General features: G+C 31.4%; 1 protein-coding gene across 5 annotated transcripts in view; it reads left to right on the top strand.

The window, feature by feature from the left end:
- The window catches only part of LOC106478753 (ankyrin repeat domain-containing protein 16-like), a 19,239-nt gene that overhangs the window by 4,224 nt on the left and 3,610 nt on the right, over positions 1 to 11,405 (top strand). For 4 of the 5 annotated variants that reach the window (XM_022382521.1, XM_022382505.1, XM_022382517.1 and 1 more), the window contains exons 3-7: positions 3,413 to 3,577; positions 6,095 to 6,217; positions 7,255 to 7,352; positions 9,170 to 9,318; positions 9,660 to 9,818. In XM_022382521.1, the coding sequence (XP_022238229.1) occupies positions 3,413 to 3,577; positions 6,095 to 6,217; positions 7,255 to 7,352; positions 9,170 to 9,318; positions 9,660 to 9,818 (694 nt within the window). The remainder of the gene's footprint in view (positions 1 to 3,412; positions 3,578 to 6,094; positions 6,218 to 7,254; positions 7,353 to 9,169; positions 9,319 to 9,659; positions 9,819 to 11,405) is intronic. The other variant, XM_022382529.1, reaches the window with a different exon arrangement.

Raw genomic sequence — 11,405 nt, 5'->3', positions numbered from 1 at the left:
GCTTGATAAGTACAAGTATATTTTATTATTATTATTTTTCAATCATTTTAACTTAGTTGAGGATGGACAGCCGAGATGGACCAATAGGTCCCATGTTATCCCAAAATATTATATTATGTTATATCAACTGCAATGTAAAATAAACACTACATTTAAATCACTTAAATCATTCCTTAAATGTTCTGTTAGCGATTGAGAAAGCTGTGTGCCATGCACAATTTATATATATTATCTAGGACAGTGTTACAAAATAATGTGGATACTAGTGTGGAGCAGTGACACATATTCTGGCTGAACCCGATGGCTGAAACATACGTTGTTGGTGCGGGGTAAGATTGTCACACAATGGGTGGTGACTATTACCTTAAGTCTCATATAAAATTGATCATGTGTTGTAAGAAACATTAATCAACTTGAACTATGTTTCTTTTATGGAGAATTCAGTTGTCTGTAACCTCTCATTGTTTGAAATCAATAAAGTTAAATTCCCTGAAATATTTACTTTGTTGCCATAAGAGTTATAGTGGTTACCTTATATCAAAGCTGTTCAAAAATGAAAAACAAAATGCTGTTTTTTAATCAGTCACATTCGCACCAATCAATCAGTATTTTTACACATTGAGATCATGTTGACAATACTTATATATCATTCACTCTGATGGCAGTACATTACAACCAATGATATATAAAAGTATTTGATTTATCAAAGGGGAATGTCTTACCTCATTTTCCTATACCTGTTTTGCATGCTTTTGCTGTAACTATCATAGAAATAAGAATACTTATACAGATGTATACAATAAATTCATTTATTCTCTTAGCTACTGTAGCAGACATAAAGGTGCATATTTGTTCTGTTAAGAAAACGTCGGGATACACTATGTACCACTTCAAGTCTGCCTAAAGTAAGAAACAAAGAACACACCTTTTGTACTTCAAATTACAGTGGAGTAAGGGTTATTTTGTATATTTACTACTATCTGTAAAAATAGAAAAAAAAAAGATTATCTGTGAACCATAGTAAGTCTACCAGATATGTTTGTGACTCACTTTTAACTATATTAGTCACTTATGTGAAATAGTAAACTGTGAATGAATAAGATTGTAAATGTAGCTAAAACGAAGTTCTTGATATGTGAAAAACAAGTAATATTACTAAGTAAAAGTTTATTCTTTCTTTTGAGTATTTTCCTTTAGTAATGGTACTTTGCATCTTGCATATCTGCCGAAAAAATGTTTTGCTTATTCCACAAGCCTTGAATGGAACTTCAACCTCTACGCATACTAACGTGGACTGTGTCAGCCTATTATGTGATCAGTATTAAACTGTAACCTTCCACATATTCCATGTACAGTAAATACTATGAGCAATAGTGTTACAACAAAGACCTTTTTTTCCCCCTTAGCACCACTTTCTTTAGATATGTTTTTCTTAAGAATTAAGAGACTTTTTATGCTGATTATTTTAAACTTCCTTTACCATTTACAGTTTATTCTTTTATTTTCTTGGTATGAGAAAGATACAAAATTTCAAACGTTTCAGTTAGAGTTTTGGTTCAATTTATATTAACTTTGATTATTTTTTTCCTTTTTAATCAAATTTGTAATTTTAGAATATGAATTATAGTGTTTGTGCCAAGCCTTCCTTCACAGTATAGTTTCCCTTTGTTTTAAACCAGTGTACAGGTTTTGATAGATCCTCTTGAATGTGCTCATACCTGTTCCTGTCAGTGGATTTAGGTTGATCAGTGCTAATCTAGCCAGAGATCCACTGTCTTCTCTTGTGTCTTTCCCTTCTCCTTTACACCTTCTTGAAGTTCCTCAATGGTCAGCTGAGGGCTTAAAATGCTCAAATATTTTGGTTTCCATGCCCATGATAGATGCAGCACTGGTGGAACATATACATCTTTGCACTTGACAACAATCAAACCTACAAACTAAACGTATCAACTGATATCTCTCTTTTTTTCATCTGGAATGCAGCTCTGGACACCTGATCCATTTCCAAAGTCTAGTCTCTAGAGGAGTGGCCTCTTTATATGAACATCCTTGAGACTTTGGCTACTCCATGGATTTTCCACCATCTTCTGACTCATTTATTTGGTCTTCTTATCATGAGTCATTCTGGCACCTCCTCTGTCATTTTTTACATCCATCAATAGGAGGTACTTGTTCTCGAGACCTATGTTTTTCTTGATCTAGACTTTCTTTTTTGGGCCCATGACCACCATGTTTGGTTGCCATTCTATCATGTCTCAGGAGCTTAGGTCCTGGTGGCCAATTTACTGTCTTACCTAGACTGGATTCTTCCCATGCAGACATTCATTTTCTGGTATTCTCAATGGCTTTGCTCCTACTTTGGGAGTCTTATTATCACTTGTCTTTCTGACTAGCTTCAACACCTAGCTGCCACTCTTTTGGTTTCCAGTCCTAGACTGTACTGCTCTGGCAGTTGATATTCTGAATCTGGATTCTTTCAATCTATTTTTATGTGTCTATCATCCTCTTCGACTTCTTCCCATTTCTACTATCACTTGTACATGATTTTTTTTTTTCATGTCCTTCTGTTATTTCCTGGTTCTAGTGAGTCTCTTCTGAGCATTTTGGATCAGCCATTATTCTTGTCTGGTTCCTCTTGTGGATTAGAACCTTTGTTTATTCATCAGGACTCTCATATGCCCCTCATTTGAACTGTTGGTCTTTCTCATGACATTTGTGCCTTGGACACTTCAGCACATATTATCCCAGGGACAGGTGAACACTATTCCCTGACCAGTTATTCCTTCACAAAACTTAGGTTACTAGGGAAGGTAATTGGACATTTTCTCTAATCAATCTTCTTCCCTTTCTTCCCCATTCATCTCCTTTATTCTGAAGGAGATAGATGTTCATTGTTATCTCGCTAAGACTATCCCATTCCACAGCAGTCAAAAACATCTTTTTTAGCCATGAGATTCTTTTTTCATTGGTACCTTGTCTCCTTCCACTTTGACTGGCTGGGTTAAACACTTTTTCTGTCTTGTGTGTTCTTCTGTTTGTGATTACATTTTTCTTGTTTTTTGTGTGTCTCTTCCCATCAAGTTTGTTTTCTCATTGCTTCTAATTGTTTATGTTCTCCATATGAGATTTTGCACGTGTGGATGTGAATTACCCTTGACTTGTTTGTGTCACATTACTTACTTCACATTGTGGTTTTATCTTTCTCTGGGAGAAGGATGCAGTTTCCCATTGAGTGATGCCCCATTAGGCTACCCCTCGTCCCAGTGGTAATTTTTAATTTTTTTATGTATCCTGGTTCCTCCACCATATTATTATTGTAGAATTCTAGCTTTTTTGTTTTGCAGAGAAGTTAACATTTTCTTTACCTAAATGTTTCAGAATGTAGAGATTTTTATTTTGTTTAAACTTCTAGGTATCTGAATAATGAAGAAAAGCCGAAGGGTTATGTTAATTTTGAACAAGCTAACCTAGATGGAAAACGTCCCCTACATGAAGCTGCTCAGGCTGGTCAGATAGATTGTGTTCGATATCTTTTGTCTCTTAATGTTAACGTGGACAGTTTGAAGCGTGCAGATTGGTGAGTTAATTAGTTACTGGAACTACAGATTGTAGCAAGCATTTTTTCTTTTTTACCCATAAAATAATTTTTTGAATTCCCACTATTAGCTACTTGTACACCAAAAGAGCTCTGGTTTCCTATGAGATTGCTTCAGAAAATTTACAACCATGGAGCTATACATAAGCTTTACTAACATTAGACAATTAATGCCATGTTGCATTCATTTGTCTCATTTTAATTAAGCTCTTTTTCAGTCAAATTCTCTTTTTTCTTTTTAAACAAAAACGTTTTGGACTAACAGATGTATACTTCAGTGGATTTGTAATTACTGCATGTGTCCCTTAGTAGATTTGTATTACTACATGTGTCCCTTAGTAGATTTGTATTACTACATGTGTCCCTTAGTGGATTTGTATTACTACATGTGTCTCTTAGTGGATTTGTAATTATCAAACATGTCTCTTATTGGGTTTTTAATTGTTATATTCATTCCTTAGTAGGTTTATAATTACAACATCCTTCCCTTAGTGAGTTTGTAATTATTCAAAATGTTTTAGTGGGTTTATAATTACAATATGTGTCCATTAGTGCGTTTATACTTATATCAGGTGTCTAAATGGGTTTGTAATTACTACATATGTCCTTTATAAATTTGTTATTGTTCCAGATGTCTTAGTGGGTTTGTAATTACTATACTTGTTCTTCAGTGGATTTGTAATTACTACACATATCCATTAGTTTTTTGTAAATACTACACATGTGCCCGAGTGGGATTGTAACTACCACATGATGAATGACATTAGAAATATGTTGTTTGTTTTAGAAGAACTACATGTGTTGAAATTTCAGAGATATTTATTCAAGTAATCAAAAGATAAAGTTTGTGAACAAAATCATACAGATACTTATACAAATCTAGAAGTATTTTAATGGGAAAAAAAGTATAAATAATTGGACTTGATTCTTCACATTAACAGCATTTTGAGCTTTTGTTGTATAAAAATAAAAACACTGCTCAGATGACGTTTGTAGTAATATATTCTTTCTTTTGTTATTAGTTATTCTGTTGTTTTTATATTTTTTAAAATCTGCAGGTACTGTTATCTGGTGGGCTCCTCCACTTTTGTAGTTTTTATCTGAAACTTTATTGTTTTGAAATGCTGTGTGCTCAGTGACAAGTAATGCTAAACAAAGAGGGTTTGATCTGATTTATAACCACCATTTATATAAGCATGTAGTTAAAAATGAACTCCATTTTTGAAGAATAAAGAATGTTTAATTCTGAATTGGGTTGTGAAAATGAATCTAATTTCAATTTGTAGGTGAAAGCTTAACAAGCAGTCACTTAAAACGTTTCATTTGATCTTGATAAGAATTAATAGGTAAGAACTAAAAACATTATCTTTTGTATTTTTGGATGGTGATAAAATGATGAATATATTTTCAATATCTGGTTTGTTTTCTTGTTTAACTTGCTGCTTAAGGAACTTGGATAACTGTAACTTATTTTTAATTATTTCAGATTCAATTTTAACAACACAGTGTTAGCTACCTTATAAACTTTTTAGGTCAAAACAGCAATCACATTTTCTTTGTTCTGGTACAAAATCTATAAAAATTAATAAAATTAATGTGCAAACTAGCATATGTGTGTACATGATATAAACAACATCAAAAACCATTATTTTAAATAGAATATGTAAGAAAAATAGTTTGTGTTCTTTTTTTTTCATGTTTTGTCATAAACTTTCTGTGTGTAGGTTTGGAACTCATTAAGTTGTTTTGTTCCTTTGAATAAAGTGTTGGTGACATCTGAATACCTATAGTATTGTAGATTTTCAAATGCAAAAGTACATTTAGCACATATTTTAAGACTGTTATGTTCTTCTTGAAGTGGCAAATATGTTCAGGAAATAGGTACAGGGTGTGCCTTAGCTTAATTACCCAACTTGTGAACCAAGGTTTATTCAGTCAGGTGTACAATACAAAATATAGTATGTTGTTACTATAACCTAATAGAGGCAAACAAACAAGACTTATATTATCTTACAAGACACTTTCGTTCTTAAAGAAGGTGTTCAAAGTGTTTTTCTACATTATTTTCACGTTCACCACCATGTCTTCAGAACAAAAATCCTTTGTTCTTTGTAAATTGATGAACCATTTCAGGAGGTGGTAAATCAAACAACAATTGTAAATTTAGAAATTTTAAAATAAAGTAAGTGAACTAAAAATCCTTTGGTAAACCTATTTATTGCTCACCCTGTATTATAAAAACAAATTAATAAAACTTTGATTTTGATCTGTTTGAAGAGGGTTGATATTTTCTTGCAATTAATAAAGTCTTAAGATGATCTAAACCAATCCATGTAAGTTAATCAAAATATGAACTGTCTTTTCAAATATTTTCATGCAGGTTATTGGTTAAACAATTCACCACAAAAATAAAAACATTTCTTTAAAATTACATAAACCAACTCATATAAGGAACTTGGTTTTGCAGTTATCATTATTCGTTTTTTTGTTTTGTTTCAGGACACCTTTGATGTTGGCATGTACAAAGAATAATCTGAATGTAATTAGAGCCCTTGTGGAAGGTGGAGCCAATCTCCTTCTTCGGAATAAAGATGGATGGAATAGTTTCCATATTGCCTGCAGGTAGATTGCTTTGTTTATTTAGTTTGATTTGGTTTAATCGAGGGAAAAGTTGACAAATTATTGTGAGTGGCCCATCAATAATTTTTTATGATGTCTTTTGTTTGTGAAATTTTGAAATTGGATGAATAATTTAATTTTGGATGTAATAGAAGGTTTTCTTCCAGCAAATAGAATAGTTTGGAAATTAGCTGAGTAAAATAAACTAGTAATAAGTAATAAAACTAGTAATAAAAGGTAATCTTTTACAATGTCTTTTTTTTTTTGTACAGTTGTGAAACTGAATGAAATAAGTATGGTAAAGGATCAAGCTTATGTATAAATTAACTATACTAAATACATCATAAAGTGTGCAAAAACTTATTAAAAATGACATTAGGCTTGTTGGATAAGTACATGTTTCAATGGGTGATACCACTAGAGGCTTACCTTCAAACAAGTAAAATATTTTGGAGATAAGGAAGTAAAATAATGTTCCAGAAAGGCAGTTATTTACTAAAAGGACTTAATTGTGAACTAAGTTAAATTATTGTTCCTGCCCTGTGTTCCAGCTTTGGGTGAATAAAATTATGTTTTACAAATGACAAAGATTTTCCAGCCAATTGTAAGAGGCCTAAGTAAATGTTGAATTTTTTAGTAAAACAATTTTTTAGCTGGTGTAAAAAAAAAGTTTGGCATAGTTTTGTTTCAAAAATGAGTTTCACATAATCAAAAATATTTAGGAAAATGTTTCAGTGATGTATTCTTTAAATGTGTAAAGCAAAAAATTCTACTAAAACTTTACTGAACTTTGTTAGTGCTTGAACTAAAAATTGTAATTTGTGTCACTGATTAGTCCTTTTTCTTTTTTAATTATTGATTGAAAAGTTAAAGCCTAAGATTTTTGACTCAACTCAATTTTTGTACCAATAATGTAAACATCTTTTTATGCAAAGTAAAATATTCTTTCATACTTTCAAAACTCTATGAAATCTGTTTTGAGTAACAGAAAATAAAGTATATGTGTATGATGTGTTATAGATATCTAAATGATTATCTAGAGAAGGGAACTCGGACATTATTAACTACCTTGTGGAGCAGACTAGCCTTCAGTTGGATACAGTCAGCAAAAATGGAAGAACCCCTCTTCACACAGCAGGTACTGTAAGATTTGCACAGAATTCATTATTCAGAACTTTCTTTTTACACAAACAGCATTATTTTTAATAACATGCATAGGTAATTATCATTTATGTGTATGGTTTATTAAGACTAAATGAATCAAACTTTTGACTGCTTTATCTGCCTAAATATCACTCAAAGAAATGTTATGTGCACATACATGACCCTTGAAGGTGGCCACTAGGGCAGGTGTGTATATACATGCATATATATATGTTTGTTGTGATTTTTTCCTATATAGTTTTGTTTTTGGGTAAATATATGTATTTGTTTTTAGACTGTAAACCATTAAACACACTTGTAGGGTTCCTTTTTTTCGTCGACTCGTAAAATTTAGCCAATTATTCTTTCAAGTGACTTAATTGAAGGTTGGCTCCCAGAATTCTGAGACATGTTTTATTTATCCATGAATAAGGAGTAGAAGTAATAATAAATTGTTTTCATTCTCCTTTTCCTTTTCTTTTTAAATGAATTAATTGAAAATGGACTTGTGCTGGATCCCTAAACACTACCGATTAAACCTTGTTGTACACTTGTCATGCTGTTAATAAATATTAGTCCATTATGTATACAGCTGATACTTTTTTTTGGGGGGGGGGGCATATACATTTTGTAACACTTTGTATATTTCATTAAAATTGGTTTTGTTGTGATCTTTTTATCAACTAGCTAAAGATGAATTTTTACCTGGTTGATAAAAAGTCATGTAAGGTAAATTTCACAAACTTCATAACTTAATTGATCTCCCAAATGTTTAGAGATCCAAAATGAGAGGGTAACGAAATAAAGACTTGTTTAAAGGTTGTTTAATGAATTAAAATATTTTATTAAAATAGTTTTTTCTTTGCTGTAATCAATAGCTATTCCTCTGACTAATTGCCAAGGTATCGACCGTGTAATTGTTCTTGTTGATTTTTTTAGATTCCTCTCTTATTTAATGGTCTAAATTTGCATAATCTACATACTCATTCCTGTGACCAGCTGATGTGACTCGTCACATACTTTCTACACTCCATTGGAAGAATTACTGTTCAGTTTGTTTTGGCCACTTATACTTCCATGCAAGTCTGTATTCATCTTAACAGTACTTGTTGGATCACATTTTTTCATTGCACTTTGGAATGTAATTTTTGTTTTTATTTTCTGCTATATTCTTGGTGATGGTTTTCTTTTTACCAGTTTAGTCCTTTTTAACCTTTTCTATTTTCTTAGTGACTTTCAATTCTGTTTGATGGTATTGGGTCCTTCATTTTTTCTGCTCATGTAAACATTCTAGTTTCCTTGGAGATCCTTGGGTGAGTTGCAGCTGCTTTTCATTCTTGTCTATGGAAACATGATTTCACCTAATCCAGTCTGAAAGCTGATATGTTAACCAAACCCCCCATATTGTGGGTACTGGAATGTATCCCATCTTTGTTCTTGTCTGTCCATCCGAGACAAGTCATGTGAACATGTCATCTTCAGATCCTTTCGTTTGAGCTCATTAGGTTTTAGTCATTCCCCAGTAACCTTTTCTGAATTTTACCAGTTTAAGAAATCACTCATTTTGTGATATTGAAGATGCTGAAAATAATCAACTTAACATTTTTTTTTCAGTTGAATACTACATGATAAACAGTTATTCATAAAATTGAAAAAAAAACTGCCATTTTTACATTAAATAGTTCTGCTTTTGTACATATAAATTGTGTTATAAAGTTTAGAATGAAAATTAAAGAATATATTAACAAGTAAAAGCTTTGTTTATAATGGAAGGTTGATTCCAAATGTGATGCATAATTCTGATGGTTATAGCTCTTCATGGTCATTTGAAAATAGTGGACATTATTTTGAATAGAGAGCATAATCTTCTTGACCGACAGGACAGTTGCGGTAGCACACCCCTTATGGATGCTTCAAGAGGAGGTTATATAGACATTGTGGATATTTTGATAAAACATGGTGTGAGTTTCTTACTTGAATTGTTTGAACAATAACTCCAAATTAAAATTATTAGATACTGTTACTTGTAATTCTTTAAACCTAAACTACTATGATGGAGGTAATTTTATGAAATATTATCATAAAGTTAATTAAAAAATGATATAACTGATGATAAAAATACTCGTATTGTGTTTTTTTTTTATTATTATTATATGCTTCATTTATTATTATCATGACCCTCACAACTATGTAATGTGATAACTTTATTGAAAGTTTAATTTTTATTACTATTAAACTTTAAGATTTGAATAAGTGTATGTTCTTGAGCAACTTAAGTTTAAATATGCTTGTGTGTTTTTAGGCTAACATATCGTACCAAGACGCTCTTGGAAGAAACGCTCTCCATTTAGCAGCTCAAGCAGGAAGTATAAAAGCATGTGAACACTTAGTACAGGTATATGGCATGAATGTTAATAGTACTTCACCACTGGGACAAACAGCACTTCATTTTGCTGCAAAGGTATGTACATAAAAGGAAGCTACCATTTAACACTTTCACACATAGTAATGTTGATTCAGCATTGCCTGATGTGTAGTATATTTTTTTTGCTTTGTAAAAAAAATATGTATATAAAAAAAGTACATAAAATGTTCATAATTTTATAAATAAAATGCATAAAATTTCAAAGGGACAAAAAGAAGCTTATTAGCCTATTGATGTCCCTTCAAGCTCCCAGCTATAACCACCCCTTACCACTCATGTATTCATCCAATCTTTTTTTGAACTCCATTAAATTTTCTGCCTCCACCACTCTTGAAGACAGCTCATTCCAAAATGTTGAAGCTAAAGATTAATCATATTTTTATTTATAGGTAAAACAAAAATTAGATTATTATACTAATGCTAGTTTTTAATTAGTTTATATTGTTAAACTCAACAATTTCTGTCATTTATGCATGTCTACATGTCTGGAAACTATCATTGTATCTGAGAAGTCAAGGAAAGTTGTTTTTTTGTAGGAATGTGTCTACTCTAATAACCAGTGTGTATTGAAATTAAGCGTAAAGAGTTCAAGTAAACATTGACAATAGAGGATATTTCATAGAAATTATAAGAAATTTATGCGCTTGATGTTAGTGCTTTTCTTTCTCTATTTTCACAAAAATATGTATGTTGGCATTGTTTGTTGACTAAGCATTTAAATAATTATGTTTTATGAATTCAAAAATGGATTCTTCATCAAGTCTGTTGATTGTATGAAAAAGGAGAAAAATTTTGTATTTTATAAAGTTGATTAATTATTTGTTTATTGTCAATTTTTCCTTAAACATGATTGCCAATAGTTATGTGGCAGTTACCTAAGAAGTTTGAATGGAAGATACAACTGAAATTAAAAAGTGTACATAAGAAAGAGTTATTAGTATCTTTAGCAGAAAGCTGTAAGCAACAATGTGCAGTTTTCTTTATATAAAGTAGAGTAAATTCAGTTGAACATTTTACAATGTATAATAGTTAATAACTGAGAAAGAATTGGGCCAGTTTGTTGTTTGGCTGAATTTGATACCACAGTTAACATAATGTTTAGGGACAACATCTCGGACAGTTCTTTTTGGCATATAAACTTTGAAGATTATGTTCAGTAATATGTCTTTACTATGAATCTGAGGATTCATGGTTTGCATCCTGTTCATTCAGAGATGTGTTCTGCACTTTGGAGTTGTGAGTGAATTTTGTGAGTTATGGTCATATTCCTGTATTCATTTAGACAATGGTTGGTGGTGGTTGCTGTTGATCATCTGCTTTTACTTTAATCTTTTAATTAAAACTTAGAAATGGCTATGTGCAAATAACTCTTGTGTGGCACTGTTAATTGGTGTATTGTTTATAAATATCTTTTTTCGATAAGATCATGGAATTTTATTTTAATATAGCTTTCTACAATCACATAACCACATTTATAACTTAAGAATTAATGCCTTAAACTCATCTAATATAGTTAAGGAAATAATAAATGAATTAACTCTTTCAGCATGGGCTTGGTCCTTGGGCCCGACCTTGTAACCATTTTGTGCTTGTTATAGTTTTCATGCTATAACTTTTAAATTA

The sequence above is a fragment of the Limulus polyphemus genome, unplaced genomic scaffold, assembly GCF_000517525.1.
Source record: "Limulus polyphemus unplaced genomic scaffold, Limulus_polyphemus-2.1.2 Scaffold12, whole genome shotgun sequence".
Taxonomy (NCBI): domain Eukaryota; kingdom Metazoa; phylum Arthropoda; class Merostomata; order Xiphosura; family Limulidae; genus Limulus; species Limulus polyphemus.
Note: the sequence above shows the minus strand (reverse complement) of the source record. Positions and strands in the feature narration are given on the sequence as shown.